Source organism: Mustela nigripes, chromosome 2, assembly GCF_022355385.1.
Source record: "Mustela nigripes isolate SB6536 chromosome 2, MUSNIG.SB6536, whole genome shotgun sequence".
In the NCBI taxonomy this organism is placed as follows: Eukaryota; Metazoa; Chordata; class Mammalia; order Carnivora; family Mustelidae; genus Mustela; species Mustela nigripes.
Genome location: NC_081558.1, coordinates 8,972,534 through 8,996,649, shown reverse-complemented (window position 1 = coordinate 8,996,649; position 24,116 = coordinate 8,972,534). Strand labels below are relative to the sequence as shown.

General features: G+C 50.9%; 2 protein-coding genes across 3 annotated transcripts; both read left to right on the top strand.

Annotated features, from left to right (window-relative positions):
• The first annotated feature begins 407 nt into the window (after positions 1–407).
• On the top strand, positions 408–7,725 carry FARSA (phenylalanyl-tRNA synthetase subunit alpha). The gene is made up of 13 exons (XM_059389140.1): positions 408–597; positions 2,618–2,755; positions 2,839–2,937; positions 3,018–3,136; positions 4,042–4,134; positions 4,216–4,344; positions 4,427–4,542; positions 5,673–5,757; positions 5,854–5,953; positions 6,045–6,213; positions 6,318–6,395; positions 6,549–6,663; positions 7,342–7,725. Exons 1-13 carry the CDS (start codon positions 451–453, stop codon positions 7,478–7,480), a joined length of 1,527 nt encoding a protein of 508 aa, XP_059245123.1. The 5' UTR covers positions 408–450; the 3' UTR covers positions 7,481–7,725.
• Positions 7,726–10,573: 2,848 nt separating this feature from the next.
• On the top strand, positions 10,574–24,022 carry SYCE2 (synaptonemal complex central element protein 2). Of its 2 annotated transcripts, none has more exons than XM_059389138.1 (4): positions 10,574–10,618; positions 11,236–11,378; positions 21,943–22,153; positions 23,440–24,022. In XM_059389138.1, the coding sequence occupies exons 1-4, from the start codon at positions 10,604–10,606 to the stop codon at positions 23,632–23,634; spliced, it is 564 nt and encodes a 187-aa protein (XP_059245121.1). In that variant the 5' UTR covers positions 10,574–10,603; the 3' UTR covers positions 23,635–24,022. The 2 variants fall into 2 exon arrangements, with proteins under 2 accessions (XP_059245121.1, XP_059245122.1); XM_059389139.1 differs by having other exon boundaries at positions 10,578–10,618; positions 11,254–11,378.
• The last annotated feature ends 94 nt before the right edge of the window (positions 24,023–24,116 follow it).

Below are 24,116 nucleotides of genomic sequence, written 5' to 3'. Positions count from 1 at the left end.
TCTCTGTCTACCTACCCTCCTTTAAAAAACTTAAAAGTCAGTGATATCAGAGGAATGACTGTCTCTGGAGCCACCACCTACAATCTTCCTGCAGACCAAGAGAGAATCCTACAAGGGCAGAGGGCTCCTAAAGTCAGAGAGAGGGAAGTCCAAGGTCACGCCGCGTGCTGGAAGTGTGGCTGGGTGAAACTGAAAACAACGCTGCTGTTCTGTCCTTGAGGTCTTCAATTTGGCCTCCCTGATCAACCAGACACTACCAGTCTAGCTAGGGCGGAGGCGGGCACTAAGTCTCTCCCACCCTCTAGGGTTCAGTTGCCGCACTGAAGATGGCGGCGTCCTGAGCCTGGCCACAGTCCGCCACACTCAAGATGGCGATACACTCCCGGCGCCGGTTCCGGTTCCGGTTGTTCAGGCCCCGTCCGGGACTCGCCGAGCACGCTGGCAGCAGCCATGGCGGACGGCCCAGTGGCGGAGGTGCTTCTCCGGCAGCTAGAGGCGGCCGATGGCGGCCTGGACAGCGCGGAGCTGGCAGCTAAGCTGGGCGTGGACCACCAGGTCGTAGTGGGCGCCGTGAAGAGCTTGCAAGCGCTGGGCGAGGTGAGTCGTGCGGGTGATGCCGGGCCTCCTCGCTTTTGCGCCTGAAGGCCCTGTCTGCAGAAGAATCCTTCGGGAGTTCTGCCTGCGCGCCGCAGGCAACAAGTGAGAGCCCAGAAGCACTGACGTTGTGCACTAGTAAATGCCCATTGAGACGTGGTAGGCGTTAGGGAGGGCACGATGGTGGAAAAGGAGCCGCGGTCGCTGCCCCTCACGGAGGTTGCCGTCTAATGAGGGAGACGCTCAGGTGACTCTCAGAGCGATGGAGGAAGTACAGGGAACCCAGAGGTGACAACTGGCCCTGGCTTGGGAGTCCAGGAGAATATCCCCGTGGAGGTGATGGCTGAGTCAGGCCTCTGCACTGAGGAGGAAAGCTCCAGGGATCAATGGCAGGGATGGGAAATAGATGTAGAAAGGCCTTAGTAGAGCCAAGATTTGCAAAGCCTTGTAGGTCTTTATCTCCTGAGGGTACTGGAGAACCATGGCAGGAGCTGGAGCCAGTCAGATGTGTGTCCTATCTGCATCTCTCTGAGGAAGGATTGGCAGGGGCAGGACTGGTGGTGAGGGGAGGAAGGCAGAGGCTGGCACCTCTCCAAGCTAGAGGGCATGGTGTCTGGTTTTAGGGAGGCAGGTGGAATGGAGAGAGGATTCAGGAGAGGGAGCGAAAGGAGATCCATGGCAAGGCAGGAAGAGCATGGATGAAGCCCAGCCTTTTTGACTCGGACAAGTAAAAAAAGGGATAAAGTCATAGGAGGAAGATTTGGAGAGGCCCGTGGGCCACCTAGGAGGCTGGATCCTTGGGGCTACAAATCAGAAAACATAACTGAGCTGCATATTCATCAAGCTCATGTTCTGTGCCCCACGTTGGTCTTGGCGTTATTTATCATCTAGTTCTTGTCATTACCCAAGGATAGTAGTACTGATCTCTCCATTTTACAGACTGGACACCTGAGCACTGGTCAGTAACTTGATCAGTGTCACTGGAAGGAACAGGCAAACCTGGATTTGAAATTAACCGTTCAGGGGCGCCTGGGTGGCTCAGTCGTTAAGCGTCTGCCTTCGCCTCGGATCATGATCCCAGGGTCCTGGGGTTGAGTCCCACATCGGGTTCCCTGCTCTGCTGGAGGCCTGCTTCTCCCTCTCCCATTCCCTCTGCTTGTGTTCCATCTCTCGTTGTGTCTCTCTCTCTGTTAAACAAATAAATAAAATCTTTAAAAAAAAAAAAAAAAGAAAAAAAATTAAGCGTTCAGGGTCTAGAGCCTGAGGTCATCAGTGCAGAGGGCAGGTGTGTGGAGCCTCAGTACCTTGATTAATGTGAAATTGACTTGTGTTGGTCCCAGAAGGTTAAATAGTGGCTGTTTATCATGTCTCAGTCTAACACAGTGATGGTAACAAAACATTCTAGGTCCTTCCCATAGGTTAATTCAGTAGATGGGGTAGAACCCATCATACCTTTCTCTTGCTGGTAAGAAAATTAGCTCAGGGAAGTTAAGCAACTTTACCAAGGTCACACAGGGAGTGAGGAGCAGAGCTGGGAATTAGAGTGGAGAGGGAGTTGGGTCGTGTGGGCTCCACCTAGCCTTGCTCCTCTGCGCTGGATCTGAACCCATCCTCATCATGGAGCCTTGCATTTCTGTGTGTAATGTGGACCTGGGGGCCTTTTTCTGACACTCTGGGCACTGAAATGGCCAACATGTTAAATGTGGAGATGAATCAGTTCACCTGGGGGTGAACTGGGGCCTTAAAAATCTTTCTGAGATTCAAAAGTAATAGAACTGATTTTCTAGTAGATACCATTCTTAATATTTTACTTTTTCCTGAGAGGCGTGTGCCGTCTCTGTCATTATCTTCGTGTCACAGAAGGAAAACGGAGGTTCAGCAAGGGGTGCTCACTCTGCTGGAATGTGGTGCCACTCAGTTGTGAAGCTGTCTTCAGGCACTGTGCAACCCAGGTGCTGTGGTGAGGGCGTGCCTGGCTCTGAACCCTGTCTCTGTGGGTCTTCACTCTGCCATGTCCCTGCAGGTCATTGAGGCTGAGCTGCGCTCCACCAAGCGCTGGGAGCTTACTGCCGAGGGCGAGGAGATCGCCCGGGAGGGCAGCCATGAGGCCCGGGTGTTTCACAGCATCCCCCAGGAGGGCCTGGCCCAGAGTGAGCTCATGGTAAGGTCCTAAGAGCGAGGCCTAGGGAAGTGATGGGGTGAGGTGGCCCTCGTGCCCCATTCACTGTGGCTTTGCTCCCCCAGCGGCTGCCCAGCGGCAAGGTGGGCTTCAGCAAGGCCATGTCCAACAAGTGGATCCGCGTGGACAAGAGTGCAGCTGACGGGCCCCGGGTGTTCCGAGTGGTGAGTCCCTGCGTGCAGGGGGGCAGACGGGCAGGTGGGCCCCTGGCCTTCTCAGTCTCTCACACCCATCATCACGGCAGGTGGACAGTGTGGACGACGAGGTGCAGCGGCGGCTCCAGCTGGTCCAGGGCGGGCAGGCTGAGAAGCTGGGTGAGAAGGAGAGGAGTGAGCTCAAGAAGAGGAAGCTGCTGACTGAAGTGTGAGTGGGTGCCCCCTCCCTTCCATCCCGTGTCACCTACTTGGTCCTGGGGATTGGTGGGGGACGGAGTCACCATGCCCAGACTGGGCCACAGTGCTCTCAGTGTCCTCCCAGCTCTGCTTTACCACGTGGTTGTCAAGAATTTGTGCCAGGCTCATGCCACCTCAGGGCCTTTGCTTATGCCATGACTTCTGCCGAGAATGGTCTTCCCTTAAGCCAGGCTTGGGCATCAAACCTCTGCCATCCTGACACCCCTGTCTCCCTTTGAGTTCCATAAAAGTTCCTCACTTCTACTTTCCATACCAGTGCCATGTTTCCTTCCGTTACAGCTCTGATTCCAGGGTCCGGAATTTATTGACTGCCATCCTAGACAGGCCTAGGGCTCTGCTCTCCCAGGGCTGATGTACCCTTTGAGATATCGAGTGGCATAGCATTTGTGGGGACACAGGCTGGAGGAGAGCTGCCTGATCCTGGTCCTGGCTCTGGCACTTATTAGTTGTGTGACCTTGGTCAAGTCACCTGATCTTTCTGGCCCTCCGTTTCCTCTTCTGTAAAATGGCCTCTTTTTCACAAGGTAGTGGGATGACTTCAGTGGAGTCGAACATGCCAGCACAGAATAAACGCTCAAGAGTTGTACCTGTTACTCTTGCTCAGCTGTATGCTCAGTACTTTGAGTAGACCCTCGCACATAGTAGATTTTCATTAAGTATTTGTTGAGTGAGTAAGTGAGCGACAGACCGATGTAGGTGTGGGCTGAGTAAGAGGATCTCGGGTGATGATGAATGTCAAGAGAAAAATAAAACAGTGAGGTGGTGGTTGGTGTTGGGGTCAGCACCAGCTGGGAGATCTAAGGAAGCCTCCCAAAGGAGGTGACAGTGGCGTCCCCTCCTCCTCTCTGGCCGCAGGACCCTGAAGACCTATTGGGTGAGCAAAGGCAATGCCTTCAGCACCAGCATCTCCAAGCAGGAGACAGAGCTGAGCCCAGAGATGATCTCCAGGTAGGTGACCCCAGGAACTGAGGCAGGTCGGAGAGGGAGGACAGCACTCACCAGACCCACGTACCTTGCATGCCTCAACAGTGGCTCCTGGCGGGACCGATCCTTCAAGCCATACAACTTCTTGGCCCATGGCGTCCTCCCCGACGGTGGCCACTTGCATCCTCTGCTCAAGGTCCGCACGCAGTTCCGACAGATCTTCCTGGAGATGGGGTGAGCACGGGGCCAGGGGTGGGGCCAGGGGCGGCCCGGCCACTGGGCACAGGCAGGGCAGTCAGGTCACATCTCCCTCCAGGTTCACAGAGATGCCGACTGACAACTTCATTGAGAGCTCTTTCTGGAACTTTGATGCCCTTTTCCAGCCCCAGCAGCACCCAGCGCGTGACCAACATGACACCTTCTTCCTCCGAGGTGGGTGGAAGTGGCCACGCCATCAGAGGCGCCAGGCCCGGGGAAGAGCTTTCCAGAGTGGCGTACTCATTTTACAGAATAAACTCTATCCTTGGCGTGGCCAGCTGGGGCGGTGTGAGCTGGTCCCAGTGACTTCCTCCCACGTCCCCTCCTGCCCAGTTCATGGCTCCTGCCTGCTCTGCTGGGCAGTTCTCTGCTGACGGGTCACATCATAGAGGTGCCAGCTTGACATGCCCTGTCCCCCTGAATTCTAAAAGTCTCTCATTTCTAGTCTACTAAGTTCTCACCGTACACCAGTCTCTGTTCTGATTCTCCTGCCAACTGTAGGAGGTAGCAGTGTTGGCTCTCTTTTACGAAGGAGGAATCTGGGCTTAGGGAAGGAACATCACTTACCCACAGTCATACAGGTCAAACGTGGTGGAGCTGGGATTTGATCTCAAGCTTTTTGGGTGCTCCAAAATCAATGTTTCTGGAAAGGGTTCTTAAGAATTCACACATTCACGCAACAAATGTTTGCCAAGCCCCTCCTGTGTGCCAAGGTCTGTGTTAAACATCTGGGTTATAGCTATGAATGAAACATGAAGTTCTTGCCCTGGTGAGACCTGTGTCCTGGTGGGATATACTTACTAAATCCTGAGTGGTACACAAGTGCAGTAATACAAGATGGCAGTAAACACAGTGGAAACTGGCGTGAAGGGGTCAGGGCTGTCAGCTTAAAATGAAGTCTTTGTTTAAGTAAAAGCCAAAGGAGATAAGGGAGAGAACCATATATGGGAAGGAAAGTTCAAGAGGGAAAGGCCTATGCAAAGGTCCTGAGGCTGAAATGTGGCTGGTATGCTCACAGATCAGCTGGGAGGCCCTGTGACTGGAGGGAATGAACAACTAGAAAGTGGCAGTGACAGGACAGGATAGCCAAAGAGAGAGCTTTGTCCCACCTCCCACCCCCACACCCCAGGAAATGGGAAGGTTCTGGGCAGAGGTGGGGATGAGACTGACTTGGGTGTTCCTGGCACCCTCTGGCTGCTGTGAGTGGCAAGGATGGAAGCTGCACATGTTGCTGTCTGTCCTCTGTGCAGTGGCTGTTTGAGAAATGCTCCTTGACTGACCAGATGATGCTCTGTCCTGCCCAGATCCAGCTGAAGCCCTGCAGCTCCCAATGGACTACGTCCATCGGGTCAAGCGGACCCACTCTCAGGGTGGCTACGGCTCACAGGGGTGAGACAGGACCAAGACTTCAGGGTGTCGGTGTCGGGGACAAGGTTTGGGGGGTCTGAGTGCCACAATGCAGACTTCCCATTTGTCCTCCTGAAGGTACAAATACACGTGGAAACTGGAGGAGGCCCGGAAAAACCTGCTGCGCACGCACACCACTTCGGCCAGCGCCCGTGCCCTCTACCGCTTGGCCCAGAAGGTGCAGCTCATCCTGGGCAGTGGGGGAGGCAGGGGGCTGTCCTATCAACCTTCTGACCTCCTCCCGGGCCCGGCCTGCCTGTCACCCGCAGAAGCCCTTTGCGCCGGCCAAGTACTTCTCCATCGATCGTGTGTTCCGAAATGAAACCCTAGACGCCACACACCTAGCCGAGTTCCACCAGATCGAGGGCGTGGTGGCTGACCATGGCCTCACCCTAGGCCACCTCATGGGCGTCCTGCGGGAGTTCTTCACCAAGCTGGGTAGGCAGGCAGGCTGTGGTAGGCGGTGGCAGGGGAGCCATGGGAAGATCCCATGCTGCCAAGCTTACCCCCCAGCCCTCTGCTCCCCCGTCTCCCCCGCCCAGGTATCACCCAACTGCGCTTCAAGCCGGCCTACAACCCTTACACGGAGCCCAGCATGGAGGTGTTCAGCTACCATCAAGGTCAGGAGGGATCCTGATACTGAGGTGGGGAGGGATTTCTCAGGTTGCCCACAGCTCAGCCTGGGTCCCTGTCACTGCCAAGCCCACTGCCAAGATCACTGCCAGAGCCAGCGTCATCCATACAACCTGCCGTTCTTTCTCCCACCCCTATAGGCCTGAAGAAGTGGGTGGAAGTCGGGAATTCTGGGCTCTTCCGCCCTGAGATGCTGCTGCCCATGGGGCTCCCCGAAAACGTGTCAGTCATTGCTTGGGGCCTCTCCCTGGAGCGGTGAGTGCCTAAACCACTCAGGGTGTCTGGCTGCCACACAGGTGCCTTGCGGGGCCTGGGGACCTGCAGACTTCGGCCCCATCCGTTTGTTACTCATTCGACAAGCCTTTAGTGAGTGGCTGCTGTGTGCTTGGTCCTATACTAGGAGTAGGACAGCACACATCCCTGCCTCTGCAAAGCTGGGCTTGTAGTGCAGTGAGAAAGGCGGCAGTTAGCAAGATAAATAAGTAAATTGAACAAATAAAGCTCAGAGTGTGTCTGAAGCCAGCATGTGCTGTCGAGAGAACACAGTAGGGAAGGCTAAGCAGACAGGGTTGTCAGAGAAGGCTCCAAAGAGGAGGCAGTATCCGAACAAAGACCAGAGGCAGGTGAAAGGGTAAGCTGGGGGTACATCTGGGGAAGAGTGTTCCAGGCAGTTGGAACAGCCAGTGCAAAGACCCAGAGGCAGGAATGTATGTGTTATATTTGGAGATCATTGAGGAGGCCAGTGTAGCCAGAGGGAGGGAGGAGGTAGAGGAGGGTGAGGAAGAGACCGGATAGATGACTCAGGGCCTTGAGAGTCTTGGGAACAGCATGGGCTTTTAAGGAGGTGGGAACCATCAGAGAGAGCCTGATCAGAGGAGATCATGACCTGATATTGCGTTAAAACTGTTTTCTTACCTTCCTCCCCACCCCAAGCCCAACAATGATCAAATACGGCATCAACAATATCCGGGAGCTGGTGGGCCACAAGGTGAACCTGCAGATGGTGTATGACAGTCCCCTGTGCCGCCTGGATGCTGAACCGGGGCCCCCACGGACACAGGGCGCCGCGTGACATGGGCCACCCTGGATAGCCTGCCTTTCCCTGAGCCCCAGCTGTCCAGCCCCATAGCATCCCTGCCAGAGACCTCCTTGTATTTATAAGGCCTCTGTGAGGCCATCCACCCCCCACTCCCACCCCTGGTATCTCCTCTTCGGCACCTGCCGCAAGGGAGCAGGTAGCAGGTTCGACCTAGAAAGGTGGGCCCTAGGGAGCCCTGCAGGCCATCCGCTGGCTAATAAACTGGGCAGTTGTCCTCATATGATGCCTTTCCTTAGGGATGGAGGAGTGCTGGACGCCTGGGTGTGAGGAGCGGTGGGTTGGGGGCCCTGGATCCTCAGGAGCTCCTGGCTTGCCTGGGCTAGATGCCGTTGGGAAAGACTAGCTCCGTCAAGCATTTACCAATCACCTGGTGGTGCCAGGCTCTACCCTAGAAGAACAGAAGTCCTTCCACCCCTGGGGAAGGGGCATATAAGAGGGGAAGGCCAAGGCAGGTGCCACAATTCCCCCTGGCAGCCAGGCATGGTGAGGTGACGGGGTGGAGGCAGCTTTAAAAAAAACATTCTTTTTTATCCCCGAAAGCATTTCTTTAAGGTTGCCTCCTCTCCCCGCCCCCCTTTTTTAAAAAAGAGCAGTTTCTGGTTCACAGCAAAATTGAGTGGAAAGTATAGAAATTTCTCATCTACTCTCTGCCCTCACACGTGCACAGCCTCCCCACCATCAACATCCCCACCAGAGCTGTGCCTTTCATAACAATGAATGAACTCCAGAGACTTCCTGAGACCGCCCCCCACTTAATGGTTCGCGTACTTCACGCTCTGTGTTGTACATTCTCTGGGCGTGGACAGATGTGATGCTGCATGTCCATTGTTAGGGTAACACAGCATTTTCAGTGCCCTGAAAGTCCTTTGTGTTCCGCCCGTTTATCCCTCTGTCCTCCCCCTAAAAAGCTACTCTTTTTTAAAAACACGGTCTCCTAAGAATTTCATAGGAGCTCCTTAGGAAGATGAGTAGGATAGGGCTTCCTGAATCTACACTGAGCCGTGAATGGGTTCTCTGTTTCTGTGGAAGTATTTTAAAACAAATCTCAAAGTCTCCAGGTTCCTCACCCCCACGTCCTCAGGATCGGTATGCTTTTGGAAATGGGAACGGTACTTCTGGAATCTTGGGGCCGCCATTACAGCCGGCACAGTTGGCAGCTGAGGCTGTGGGCTTCTCTGGTTCTTGGGTGTGTGTACATACCAATCTCCCAGGGGCTACTCGGTCGATTTTTTTTTTCTTTATTTCAAATTAAATAAGTCAGTCATACAGGAAAATACTCATTCCTGCAACAAGTGTGCACCTTCTGACTGCCAGCTGTGTCTTGAGCTGAGGACTCAGCAAACGGGAGAGCTGACTGGTCCCTGCCCTGGGGAGCTGAGCTGGGGGAAAGGGAACATGAGATATAAACAGATAAATACGGAACTGGAGGGAGGGGTAAAACCACAGAAAAGTGAAGGTGGGTGGGCAAGGTGAAGTGTACAGAACATAAACCATAAAGCCTAATACAGCAAGCACTTAGGAGTCCGCCTCCCAGTTGGATCAAATCTGACCATGGACTATATTTGTTTTGGGTCTTCCGCATCTTAGATCTGTGACTAATGGTTCGAAGACCCTGTGGGCTTGTCCTAGGTCCTTTTGCCAGCACCTCACTGAGATTGCTCCCTCCTGAATTTGGCGTTTCTCCTTCTCATGTGTTTTTAAAACTTTTGCTACTATATATGTTACTTAAACAAGACAGGTTTGATTTTGCTTATTTTCAGAAGTTACACAGACCCTGCACCATAAAAAATTCGTCCTGCTTATTGTGTGTTGCTTTTCTTTTCAATGAGTGCGTGCACATGAGCATGTTTACCAGTGAATCTTTTGAGATTTTTCTCCTAGATAATCCGCAAATCTTCAAATCTGGTGCTGCAGGAATGTACGTTTTGTTTACGTTGTGGCTTTGCCACAAGATACTAATGTTAGCCGCTGTTCATTAAACTGTGTTCCAGAAGTTCCAACCCTTAAAATAGTGTTTTAGATTTTATTGCCTTAGTTACAGGCAAAAATGGATTTTGAGAATGAGTGGCAGTTGTATGCCCCACTCCCCAGCCCCTCTCACTGGTAAGGGACCAGATTCAAACCACATTGTCCATAATGTAGGTGTCAACATGGGTGCCCTAGGCATTGCGTGACCGGAGACAGAGCCCTGCACAGGATTCCTGCTGCCTCTCACACATGGACAGTGACAGGTGTCCTAGAGCGCAGCTGCACCTTACCAGTGAATTGGAGCAAAACCCCAACCCCTTGCTTTGGCCCCAAGTCCAGCCCTTGCCCAACTTTGATCCCTCACTCACAGCCTCCCCCATTTCCTCTTCTCCCTCCCTGCCAGGCCTAGCTGTTCCTCAAGCACACTGAGTCTGCTCCCACTTCAGGACTTTTGCACACACCTATTCAAATATTCTGCCCATTTTTAAGGTGAGTTGTCTTACTATTGAGTTGTAAGAGCTCTTTGTAAATGCTGGCTGTAAGTTCTCAAATCCATGTTTAGCAATATTTTCTCCCAGTCTGTGGCTCCTCAGGTGCCAATCATTATTGTTACTATTAAGGCGTTGTTATTACTACTATTATTAGTAAGGGATATGGGCCCAACTCTAAAGGCCAGACCTGCCATGCTTTTAAGGAGTTTACAGTTTCAGAGCGCACAGGTCAATGATTCAAGGGGATACTGCATAAATACTTCACTGAAGACAACAGGTCATCCACGGTCAGGATTTTTTATTGCAAAGACTTCTTGGGGGGGTCAGTGCAGATGAACTGAAATCTGAGAATTAACATAGAGACTGCTCGGTTCCCTCAACCCATGCACGGCCCGGGATCCTTCAACGTGGGAACACAGACCACCTCCTCCTCCCGGCGGCGCCGGCTGCGCGCGAAGCCTCTAGCGCAGCCCAACCGCCGGTTAACCGCCGGCTCCGCCCCGCTGCTCCCGCAAGTTCTCAAAAAGAGGCGGAACCAGGAGCACGTGATGCAGCACGTGCGCGGGGGCCTGGCGAGACGGGGGGCGGAGCTAGCGCGTGCGCAGAGGGTACGAAGGAGAAGGCGGGAAAAGACAGGATGGAGCGACAGGGAGTAAGCGACGCTTGTTTTCCTTCGCGCGGAGGGTGGGCTAGCGGGCGGACGGGCGGGAACGGCCGCGATCTCGGGCTCCCCTGGCGGACCCGAACCTGGCCGCTTGTCTCCTGGCATCGGGGCTACCCCTCTCCTGGCCGGGTCCGATTTCCTGACTGACTGACCAGGCCCTGACTGACAGACGGGACTGTGTGACCGACACGCTGACAGCCTGGGCCAGAAGGACAGACTCCCACGCATGGCGCGTGGCAGGAGCAGGGTAGAGAAAGGCTCAGATATCCACGCGCCGCACCCCTTTCTTGTCTTCTTTTTCTCCTACCTCTTCTCCTTCCTCGGAGGACTCGAGCCGACGCACACACCAGTTAGGAGCCCGGCGCCCCTCCCGGCGCCCCTGCCCTCACCCCAACCCCTCCAGGTCTCCCCGCCACTGTCCTCCGGCGCTCCAACCGCAGGGCCCTCCACCACACGTCCCCGACCTCGTGGTGCCCGTCCCCGCCCCGCGCGCCCCTCCTGGGGGTCCCCGGCCTTTCGCAGCGGCACACGGAGGTGCCCGGGGTCAAAAGGGCGGTAGGAGGAGACCTGACCCCTTCTCGCCCTTCCCCCTCTGGCCTCTCAAGCGCTGGCTGTGCTCACAGGTGGACATGCCCCACGTAGAATGCAAGGACCAGGATCCACAGGATCTCCCCGCGCTGGGGGAGAGCAAGGAGCGGCAGCAGGGCGAGGAGAGCCGCGAAGACGAAGCCGGTCGGGGGTCAGCTAGGTGAGGAAGCACCCTGCCCGACGGGTCCACATAGACCCCTGCGTCCTTCTCATTCACCCAGTTCTTCCACGAGACCCTGCCAGTGTCTGCTGTGGGTGCATTTGCTCTGTGTACTGGTCAGACATCTGCCATGTGCGTGGCATGGTTCCAAGGGCCGGGGCACAGCAGTGAGCTGATACTCTGGAGGAGGAGACGAACTAAACTAGGGAATATATAGTCAGGAGATAGGAGAGAGTGCCAGTTTAGATCAGAAGGTTAGGGAAGACTTCCTGGAGGAGGTGACAAGTGAATCAGGAGGGTAGGCAGAGGAACAGCACCTGCAATGTCTGGGAGGAGGACTGTGCTGGAGGAGCCAAAGAGGATGATAGTAAGAGAGAGAATCAGGCAGGTAATGGGACTTTGGGTGTTAATCACCCATGAAAAGGTCTGGAATAGAGTGACATGGCAAGGGCTATTGTTAATAAACTTTTATTGAAATGTAGCCACACTTGTCGTGGCTGCTTCTGAAGAGACAGATTTTTGCAACTGAGACTACAGAACCCACAAAGCTGAAAAGATTCACTATCTGGCCCTTTCTAGAAGTTTGAAGTCCTCTGGACTAAGGTATTAAAAACCTCTCTCTGGCATCCATGTAGAGAATAGGTTTTTGAGGGCAGGAGTAGAAGCTGGGAGACCAGTGAGGAGGCGATTGGAATCCTCTAGGGGCAAGGTGACTCCAATTTGGCCCATGGTGGGTCTATTGAGGTGATGAGAAGTCAGATTCTGGATATATTTAAGAAGGTAGAATTGACAGAAATTGCTAATGGATTAGTTGTTGGAGCTGAAAGAGCAGCATCAAGGATGACCAAAAAAGTTTTTTTCTTGTACATTTATCTATTCACCGAATATTTCTTGAGAGTCTGTTTTGGCCAGACACTGATGCTGAGTATGCAGCAGTGAACAAATCACAATTTCTGCTCTCTTGGAGCTTTCTTTCACTTAGCACCTTTCTTCCACCTTCACCTAAGGTTTCTCTGTATCTTTTCATGGCTTGATAGCTCATTTCTTTTTAGTGCCGAATAATATTCCATTGTCTGGATGTCCCACAGTTTGTTTATCCATTCACCTACTGAAGAACATCTTGGTTGCTTCCAAGTTTGGGCAGTTCTGAATAGAGCTTCTATAAATATTCATGTGCAGGTCTTCATGTGGACTTAAATTTTTCAATTCCTTTGGGTAAATACCAAGGGGCACCATGGCTTGATCATATGATAAGAATATACTTAGTTTTGTAAGAAATTGCCAAACTGGCTTCAAAAGTGGCTGTGCCATTTTCCATTCCTGTCATCAATGAAAGTGAGTTCCTGTTGCTCCACATCCTCTTCAGCACTTGATGTTGTCACTGTTCTGGATTTTCACCATTTTGATAAGTCTAGCAGTATCTCACTGTTGTTTTAATTTGCAGTTTCCTGAAGAGATGACGTTACACACCTTTTCATATGCTTATTTATCATCCATATGTCTTCTTGGGGGAGGTGTCTGGATTTTTTGCCCTTTCTTTAATCACGTTGTTTCCTTATTGTTTTTTGTTGTGCTTTTTTTGAAAAAAGATTTTGTTTATTTATTTGACAGACAGAGATCACAAGTAGGCAGAGAGGCAGGCAGAGAGAGAAAGGAGGAAGCAGGCGTCCCACTGAGCAGAGAGCCCGATGCGGGGCTTGATCCCAGGATCCTGGGATCATGACCTGACCTGAAGCCAGAGGCTTTAACCCACTGAACCACCCAGGTGCCCCTTTTAAGAGTTCTTTATATATTTTGATACTTGTCCTTTATCATGCATGTGTCTCACAAAGATTTCCTCCCAGTTTGTGGCTTATCTTTTCATTCTGTTAACAGCGTCTTTTGCAGAGCAGAAGTTTTTTAATTTTAATGAAGTCCAACTTACCAATTTTTTTTCTCTTGATAGTACATCTTAAGACGGTCCTCTAGATTTTTCTTATGATATCTTCCGGGAGTTTGACAGTGTTTGATATTTAGGTCTGTGCTACATTTTGAGTTAGTTTGTGTGAAAATATGAAGTCCGTGTCTCTTTTTTTTTGCCCACGGCTGTCCAGTTATTCCAGCATTGTTTGTTGAAAAGTCTCCTTTCTCCATTGAATTTTCTTTGCTCTTTTGTCAAAAATCAGTTGACTATATATGTGCAGGTCTATTTCTAGTCTCTCCATTCTGTTCCATTGATTTATTATCTATTCCTATACCAGTACCACACTATTTGGATCACCGTAGGTTTATAGTAACTCTTGAGGTCAAAGAGCATCAGTCCTCCAACTTTGTTCTTCTACTTCAATATTAGGTTGGTTATTCTGGGTCTATTGCCAAGCTGATTTTCTTTTTTTTTTTTTTTTAAGATTTTATTTATTTGACAGACAGAGATCACAAGCAGGCAGAGAGAGAGAGGAGGAAGCAGGCTCCCCGCTGAGCAGAGAGCCCGATGCGGAGCTCGATCTCAGAACCCTGGGACCATGACCTGAGCCAAAGGCAGAGGCTTTAACCCACTGAGCCACCCAGAAAATCACCCAAGCTAATTTTCTGAAAAAAAGAGAGAGAGAGAGAGAGAGAGAGAGAATAATAATAAAATAATGTGATTTCAACTGGCGGCATGTGCTATGAAGAAACAAAACAAGAGTAAGGAGCAACTAGAGTGATAGGGAGTTTAGAGTAGTTAGAAAAGAGTTCTAAGGAGGTTACATGACAAGGAGCAGCCAGGAGGCCTCGGAGGGCCCAGATGTGCCAGGCAGAGTAGAAGTCTCTGAGGTATGAATAAGCGTGGTGTGCTCACAAAGCAGTCGCAAGATCAGCATATCAGCATTGTGATTGGCAGCAGGGGGATACCCTGAGTCCACCGGACAGAGGCACTCCTACCCTCCTGGTGCTTCCATCTGACCGAGAGGCAGATACTGAACAAGCACTGACATGGGAGAGAATGGGGTGCTGGGAAAACACTTCTCCTGGGGGCAGCCAGCCCCGAATGGGGACCAGAGACCGCACCCTTGAAGAAGCAATACTGAATCTAAAGGTAAGGGAAAATGAACGTTGAGTGGCCATGAGGGTGGGAGGAGGAGCTGAGAAGAGTTTGTGCAAGGGCCCTGTGGTGTTCAGGGAAGTGAGGGCAGGCCAGTGAGGCTGGGTATGGTTGTGAGTGCGAGAGGAGCACTGGATGGCTTGGCAGAGGCCAGGTAATACGTTTTGTCAGCTACGGACTTTATTCAGAGAACTTTTTTGGTAATAGCTTGAGATATAATTCACATACTACAATTCCCCAACCTAAAATGTACAACTCCACTGTTTTTAGTACATTCACAGAGCTGTGAATCACCACAGTCAACTTTATAACATTTTCTTTGCCCCAAGAAGAAACTTTGCACCCCTAACCATCATTCCCTGGTTTCTGGATCTCCCCCAGCCCCGTGGTAAACACTACTTTCTGCCACTCTGGAAATGGATTTGCTTCTGCTGGACGTTTCATGTAAGCAGACTCATACACTTATGCGGTCCTTTGTGACTGGCTTCACTGAGCATAGTCTTCAGGGTTTATCCACATTGTAACACATATCAGAACTCCATTTGTCCATATGGCTGAATGGTATTCTACATTGTGGACTCACCGTAGTTTACTTATCCATTCATTGGTTGATGGGTTGATGGATGTTTGAGTTGTTTCTGGTTTTTGGTTCTTGTGAGTAATGCTGCTATGAATATCCAGGCACAAATTTTGGTGTGGGCATCCATTTCCATTTCTCTTGGGTAGATACCTAGGAGGACAATCACTGTGTCAGAGAAGTGCCATGTTCTGGTTCCTGTTCTTAAAAGACACTGGCTGCTTTGTGGAGAATGGGTGGGAGTGGGCAGGAATGGACGTGGTGAGATCAGGGGGGAGGTTCCTGTGGGGGTAGCATCTAGCAGGACAGATGGAGAGAAACTCTTACGGGGGTGGAAGGAGCATTTAGTGCGGCATGAGGAAGGGGTGAGCCGAGGATCTCTCCCAGCTGGTGTGCTAGCAAACGGTGAAAAGGCCGGTGTGTCAGGCATTGTGACTGGCAGCGGGGATAGCCTGCTGGCTTGTGCTGGAGCAGGCTCCTCCCAGTCCACAAGAGCCAGTTCTACACATCTCTTCCCAATATAGCATTTAGCCCTTTTATGTTGGTAGCTTGAAATTGGCTATACTGGGAGTCTGCACCATGGAAATTGGCAAAGAGTACAAATCAGGCCTTTTTTCTCCCCCACCAAGAGCCACTTGCTAAATGTTTACTAGCACACAGCTTTCTCCCCACTTTGGACTGGTTTCCAGCTGGTAATGGTTTCCGTGGCAGAGGCAGGAACATAAGTTCCATTTTGCCCTTATTGAGCTGGAGGCGACGTGGGACACGCACATGAACACGTCCAGCTTACAGTCGGATTTGCTGACCTGGAACTCGGGGTTGACAAGGGGCTGGAGATGGCACCGTGGGAGCCACTGTTTCAGTGGCAGCTGTGGGGTGAATGAGCTCACCTGGGGAAGGAGTGCGACAAGGCCAGGCTCAGGACAGGGCCCTGAGGACTTTAGGTATAAAGCCAGGTTCCCCTTCCCTCCAGATTGCTCATCTGTAAAGCAGGCTACAACGGGGAGTGGTTTCTAGGTGTGTATTATCAACTGGAGACCAGAAAAAAGAAGGACACGACTGCAGTCATTTGTTTGATAACATCTTCCTGCAAATACGGTGTTTCGACCTGGATCGAAGTGGCAAAGAGACACAGACAACTGCATATCAGAGACTTCAGGGAGTTCCACTAGAGCTTTGGGCTGAAAAAACAGATGGACTAGAACCAGTGCAAGGGCCAATTATTAGATCCAGCAGCAGACACTCAGCGACATGATTAAAATGTGAACACATTTCGGGAAAGAAAAGCAGAGGGTAAGGAATGGGCTCAGTAGCTTTGATTCAAACCTTCCCCCTTCCTGGCTGCACTTCAGCAAAACCTCATTTCGCCCAAGCACCAGAGATTCTGTTGTGTTCCTCCCTGAATGTTTGATTAGCTTGTCTCCCCTCCTGGGACTGCCGCCTGCGGTGGTCATAAGTGGCTGGCGGATTGTTTACTTGTATATCTGTTAGAGGCCACGGAGGGAGGGCCCCAGCAGCGGGCGGCTCTGGCTCATACGCCTGCCAATCAGAGCTTTACCTGGAGCGAACAGATGGTCTCTTCACTTAGACCCATTTCCTCACCGTTCCCGGGCCCCCTGCCAGCGTGGGCCCTGCTCGGAAACTATGTCCTAATCCTTGCAGCTGAATTAAGGACTCCTTAGAAGGACAGACCATAATAGATGAGCGTGGTGAAGTGTTCACAGCCCCCGCCCCAAGTCCCCCCTGCCCGACCCCAGCCTGCTTTGTTGGGCCTACTTCCATTCGCTGGCCTCCATCCAGGGTTGGGCAACAGAAGCAGGCCTGGGAATGGGGGAAACCAGTGAAGAGGACATCGTGCATTTTGTTTATTAAAGTTAATTGGTGAATGCAGGCCCAGGGAAGCCTATGATTCATTAGCATCCTGATGAATATGCAGCTGCTGAGTATTAAGAAAAATGAAATGGAAAGAAATAAATCCCCAAAGGAGAGGTTGGAAAAAATCAAGAAGCTCTCTGCAGACATGCGATGCAGGCCTTTGTCCCACAACAAAATTTGAATGAGACGAATTCAAGTGATTTTTCACCATTTGCCTAGCTGCCACGAAAACCATTCCATCCTCATCCCTGGAGCCTGATAAAGGAGTGACTTTGAACTGCTAGCAGCGCAGGCCAGTTGTGAGCAGTTGTGTAAAAAAGAAGCACCTGTTTTTATAATTGATTTTAATTTCAGATCCTTGCTCTGTCGGGACATGGCGACTGTGGGCAAAGAGGTTTGTGAGCGGGAATGTTACATGGGGCTCTGGAAGAAGTTCATTCCTTCACGTATTCAGTGACTATTTGTGCCGCCTTTGGGTTCTATAGAATGCTGTCCCCTCCCTGAGTGTGCACAGTGTCCTGGAAGGAACCAATGTGTGTAAACCGTGGCAGTGTTGCGATTAGTAAGCGGAGGTGCTGAGGGGGTGCACTAGCAGAAACTCTGAGTGGTGAAATTGTAGGAAGGGAAAGTCATTTCAGGCAAAGGCCGGTGGGTTTGGTGAAGTTGTGGAACGTTCCAAATGGCTCAGAGTGGAGGGTGGCGAGGGAAGGTGGCAGCCTGGGCCCTGGAAGGCCTTGTGTGCTGTGCGAGGGAGTTTACTTGATCCTGTAGCACGTGGGGGCTCTCAGGCTGTCAAGCAGGAGTAAGACATCAGATTGCAGTTTGGAAGGTCCCTAAAGACCAGGTGAGAAATGATAGGTGTGGAGTTCGAAATGATTAGGTAGAGGGGAGAGGATAGGTTTGTGGAAGGGAGGATTTTCTGACAGGATGTGGAGGACAGAGAGTAGCTGGACTCTAGGCTGACTTTGAAGTTTCTGGCATGGGAACCACGTGGCTTTTGGTTTCATTCATAGAAGGGGGAAGAGAATGGCGATGTTGGTGCGCAAATTTGGGAGTCTGAGATGCCTCCGGGACAGCCGAGTGGAGAGGGTCTGGAGGTAGTCAAATACATTGTTGGGAGCTCAGGAGACAGGGGTGAGCAGAGGATGAACTTGGGGGTTGTAGAAGGTGGATGGTAATGAAAGCCCTCACTAGCCATTTCATTCATTTATTCCACGCCTCCTTATTACTCCTATCATGAGACGTAGGTATTATGGACATGAAGACGAGTGACACATGGCCCGGTCCTCCCAGAGACGACGGGGGAAGCTGAGGGGCAGGCCCTGTCACTGTGGCTGCTGTGTGCATGTAACTCACAGGGAAGACTTTCTAGAAGAGGCAGGATGGATATAGGCAGGGAAAAGGACTGGCTACAAGGGTGCCTTTGGGGAATGACAGGTTGTACATTGTGAGGTGGTGGGTGGGGATTAGCAGGAAAGACCAGCAGGGAGGAAGGTTGGGGGTCCCGGCTTCAGAGCAAGGGTGTGAACAATGGTGAGAACAATGGTGTGAAGAGAGCGAGGCCCGCAACAGAGTCTGGGGACGTGATGTGTCGGGAATGGCAGGGAAGGGTGGTCAGTAGCACGAGCTGCAGCCAGTAGGTCAAGGGAATTATGGCCTGAGGCATCTGCCAGGTGCGACAGGGGCCCTTGGCAGGAAACGCTTCATTTGAGAACTGGGGCAGGAACCAGTGGGCCGAGAAGAGAGAGGTGAGAAAACGCACTCAGACAGTGCGGGCAGCTCTTTCTAGATGAGCTGCGTGGTTGTGAAGGGAAGGAAGGAGGAGGAGGTGGCTGGCTGAGGGCTACCTGGTGTGGGAGGGGAGGGGTGCGCATATGTGTGCTGTTCTAAGATGTGAACCTGGGGATGACATGTCCCGGAATGGGCCAGCCCAAGGGAGAGGTCAAAGGTACAAGAAGAGGGTGAGGTACAGAGGGAAAGGGGATTGGGAGGCCTGCAGAGGCGTGGAACCCTTCTCCTGCCTGCCATGTGGGGAATCTGGAGAGAAGAGGGTGGTTGTGGATCCATTTATGGGGGGTGGGCAGTGGAGGAAGTTACTGGCCTGTTTGTGAATACACTGTGTGTGTATCTGCTCAGGGTGAGGGGAAGCAAGTGTTCGGCCAGGGGCGGGAGAGCTGTGAAGGTCTGGAATGGCTGGTAAGAATGAGAGAGGGAGGTGACAAGAGCACAGACAGGGTGCCCAGTGACCTTGAGGACCCCCCCAGAAACTAGACAGCCAGACTCTGCAGTGACCTTGTTCACAGGATCATTATTTCCTCCAGTGTCATTCAAGTTCCTAAGTCTAAAAAAAGATACAACGCGTGGTCATGGACAGCCAGGGTGGGGTTTTGGTGTGGGTGTGACACAGGGGTGAAGGGAAGAGGGTCTAAGAACCCCAGATGAAGATTGTAGTGACAGAGCCCCTGGTTTAGGCTGAACAGGGGGCAGTCAGTGCTTGAGGTCTCAAGGAAGTCAAACACTGGGCTTTCTGGAACCCATATCCACAATGCATTCCCTCATCATCATGCAAAGCATGGCTGTCTTTTTAAGAGCCATCCACTATTTTTTCACATGCATCCAAGTGTTATAAAAGTCTGAATGTTGAACTGTCGGTGTCTGGGGTTAGGGGGTCTGGCTGGCTTAGTCAGAAGAGCATGGGACTCTTGGTCTTGGGGTTGTGAGTTTGAGCCCCACTTCAGGTGTAGGGATTACTTAAAAATAAAATCATAAAAAAAAGGAAAAAAGTAAAATGTGTGCCCCAGCTCTGAATTAATCTCCTTCTGGCTCACTTCCCCACAGGAAAGCAGTAATCGCAAGCTAGGAGGCCATAAACTCTTTACTGAACCTTTTTCCTGCAGTACAATGTCTTTTTACAAGAATGCTCAGGAATGCTTTAGTTCGTTTATTTTCTGACGGACATAAGTCTCTGCTATAGTTTATCTGCCTCAGAGACATACTTTCCCATCTTGATAAATGCACTGACCACACACACGTGTCTTGCCTTGGAGGCTGATGAACTTGCATGCTTTATATGAGGCCAGAGGAGGGCAGAATAGATCAGACAGTTGGAAGGCGTCCTTCATTCATTCAACAAACAATGAAGATTTACTAAGCGGTGAGTGCTGGGAATTCAGAGATAAATAGGACACAGCCTTTTGGGGAGACAGGAATGGAAGCTGTGACAGGCACATGCAGTGACAGAGACAGGCACAGGGTCGTGGACAGTTTATCAAAGGAGGCATTGGTGTGGGCTAGGTCTCACAGGTCAAGTCAGAGAACAAGCACAAAGCCACAGAGGTAAGAAGCCATCTGGCAAGAAGTACTCAAGGACCAGGACACAGCTGAGGTCTAGGGCCCGAGAGCTTTCATGCAGGCAAGAACTCTGGCCACCCAGGCTCTTGTGCTCAGGGGTTTCACTGTGCTTCTGTCCTGTGCCAAAAGGAAGAGCTTAGGCAGTCAAGAAACCACCAAGAAAAAGTTTTATGGAGAAAGCATCCAAAAATCAAGATGTAATTTTCTAAGTAATCAGTGCCTGGCTTGTGGTCTCGGCCAACTCTATGGCTGCTTGTGAACTGGTGTATTCAGGAACTGCTCTGTTGGCACCTCTGAGTCAGCCATTAAGAGCTGGAAGGACCTGAGACGGCAAAGAAACAGAGGACCCTGGGGCAGCAGGACATGGGCTGGGGAGTCAGGCCAGCTGGGTGCCACACTCATCTCCACCACACACTGGCCGGTGACCCTGGGCCGGTGACACACTGACTCTGCATCCTCAGTTAGGAGGCAGGTAAAGACCATGGGTGGACCAACCCTAAAGCATGGTCAAGAGGATAGAGCAAGGGGCACCTGGGTGGCTCAGAGGGTTAAGCCTCTGCCTTCGGCTCGGGTCATGATCCCAGGGTCCTGGGATCGAGCCCCACATCGGGCTCTCTGCTCTGCAGGGAGCCTGCTTCCTCCTCTCTCTCTGCCTGCCTCTCTGCCTACTTGTGATCTCTGTCAGATAAATAAAGGAAAAATCTTAAAAAAAAAAAAAAAAAAAAAGAGGATGGAGCAAGACAAGGTGTGCAGTTAGGAGGGTGCCTGACGGAAAGTGCTTACAGATCAGATAAAGCAGAGATACAGAACAAAAAAAAAAGATAAAAGATAAAAGAGAAGGAAGGAGTCCTACCGTAAACATTTTTTTTTAAAGATTTTATTTATTTATTTGACAGATAGAGACCACAAGCAGACAGAGAGGCAGGCAGAGAGAGAGAAGGAAGCAGGCTCCCTGCCAAGCAGAGAGCCTGATGTGGGGCTTGATCCCAAGACCCTGGGATCATGACCTGAGCTGAAAGCAGAGGCTTTAACCCACTGAGCCACCCAGGCGCCCCCTACCGTAAACATTTTAATCTTAATTTAGAACACCAAGGGGTCTGCTAATCAGATGGCAACTTTTTTTTTTTTGCATAAACTTCATTCTTAATGCATTACCCACAATTTCCACTTCATTTTTAAATATTTTATTTATTTAAAGTAGGTTCTACATCTAACGTGGGGCTTGAACTCAGGACCCCAAGATCAAGAGTTGCATATTCCACTGACTGAGCCTACCAAGCACTCCTCCAGTTCTTTGTTTTTAAACCAGAGTGAAAAGTCGTAGGTCTTGACAAAGCAGTCTATATGCAGTATCCTTCTAAATGTTTACAAGCTTTGCCCCAATCTACAGTTGTTGATATACTATCGTAGAAATGACACTCATTTCAATGCAACAAGTTGGTGTAATAACATGACAGTGGGCTCTGAAGCCCAGGAGATCTCCATTCTGGAACTTCCGGTGGGTTTTGTTTGCACCTCTGTTTCTATTTCCTTAGTTATAAAATGGAGAGATGCTGTCCCTGCCTCGCAGGGCAGTGTGTGAGTAAGCAAGCGTCGCCCACAGGAGACACACAACACTGGTTCCCCTCCCAGCACCAAGCTAATTGAGATCAGCGCTCTGGAGAGAATTTAGTGTTGACCTCAGTTTCCTGTACTTACAGAAGTCAGGTTTCTAGCCCCTCTATCGCCACCTCCAGTGCCAACCGCCAGCTGATGATGCTAGAAGGGAAGTCAGGATCCTACTTTTCTTCTCTGGACTCAAGCATCGACATCCTGAAGAAGAGGGCCCAGGAGTTGATTGAAAACATCAACGAGAGCAGACAGAAGGACCACGCACTCATGACCAACTTCAGGGACAGCCTCAAGATCAAGGTGAGAGATTCTCCCCCACACTGCAAAGCCCCAGAGGGAAGGGGGAAGGCGTCCTCTTTTAAGGGTGAAAGGGGAAGGGATGAGCTACTGCGACTGAGTGTCTTTGAGGTTCTAGGCCTGATGCTAAGCAAGCTGCAGACAGTACCTCATTTCCTCCTACAACAATCCGGCCAAGAGCTCAGACCTGTTTTATAGATGGTAAAGTAAGGTTCGGACATACTTTGCCCAAATGAAAGAGCCAGGATGAGGAACAAAGGCCCATCTGCCCCCACAGTCCACCCCTCTTATTTCATGCTAGGGCTGATGGCCATGGGAGTAGGGGCTGAGGCATAGCCTTCTTTGTCACACACATCTGTCCTCCAGAAGTTGAATGGCTTGTGGGGTGCCCGGCTGGCACGCAACTCTTGATCTCAGGGTTGTGAGTTTGAGCCTCACATGGGGTGTAGTAATTACTTACAAATCTTCCCCCCACAAAAAAAGAATGGAATGGTTTGTGATGGGAGGTAGGATTCCCTTGACATGGCTGGGCCTTAAAGTGTCTAACAAAGCCTGATGTTATTATGTTCAGGTCCAACATTCATGATTGTCCCGGAAGCTTCTTCAGAATGCATCATGAGTTCTGTGAGTGGGACAGCTTGTTGGTCACATAGGAGACACATGTCATGCACCTCTCAAAGACAGGCTGAGAGGGCGCCTGGGTGGCTCAGTGGGTTAAGCCGCTGCCTTCAGCTCAGGTCATGATCTCAGGGTCCTGGGATCGAGTCCCGCATCGGGCTCTCTGCTTGGCAGGGAGCCTGCTTCCCTCTCTCTCTCTCTCTGCCTGCCTCTCTGCCTACTTGTGATTTCTGTCAAATAAATAAATAAAATCTTTAAAAAAAAAAAGACAGGCTGACTTTTTCCCTTCTCCCTCCTCCCATCCCTACCAGTACACACCCTGATACATCAGAGAAAACTTAGAAGGTAGAGAAGAGTATAACTTAGCAGAAAAAATAGAAAACATTCCTATGATCTCACTAAGCAGACACTACTTGGTCGCATGTTTTCTTCTAGTTTCCACTGCATATTTTCTTCCTAATCTGTCTGAGCCTGTACTATATACATAATTTTGCATCTTCCTTTAAAAAAATTTTTTTTAAATATACAGGCAATTTCATTTCCAGTCACTGGAATTGTTGTTACCATTTTTATAAGATAAATTGCAGAAATCTTACCGAGACGCTTAAAAACAAACATCTTGTGATGCCTCTTGTTTGATTTTCTAAAAACATGCTTTATTTTTTAAAAAGGTTTCAGACCTGACAGAGAAGCTCGAGGAGAGGATGTATCAGATTTATAATCACCACAACAAGATCATTCAGGACAAGCTCCAAGAGTTCACCCAGAAAATGGCAAAGATCAGCCATTTGGAAACAGAGCTCAAACAAGTGTGCCACACCGTGGAGACAGTGTACAAGGACCTGTGCATCCAGCCTGAGGTATGACTAATGGCACGCCTGTGGGCGCCACCGACGAAGGCTAAGATGAAGTAAATGTCAACACAAACCAAGGGCATTAGCACAGAGCCCAGCCCCAAACGCCACAGGGGCCACTATCCCAGCAAAACCCCTGATACTCTGGCCCCTTCCCCCATGGCCCCAGGCTCCCTGAGGTGCTATGTCTGAGCTGAGAAGCTAGACGGTTGTTACTTGCCACCACTGCGTGGTCAGCTCTGTGGTGACAGAAAGGACAGCGGCCCCTCTGTCTACAGTCCTGAGCCCGGGTCAGTGCCTAACCAGGGTTATTACAGCAGAGTCCAAAACTCGGACACGGGCCATACCACTTGAGGGGGAAATCCCTGAATGTCAAACACCTCACAGTCCCCACACTTTTCCTGTGACTGAAATGACTTGGTCATTTGGATCTTGGGTGGTTTGGATCAGGATCTTGGGTGGTTACAATTAAATGTGGCCCAATACCTTGGGGT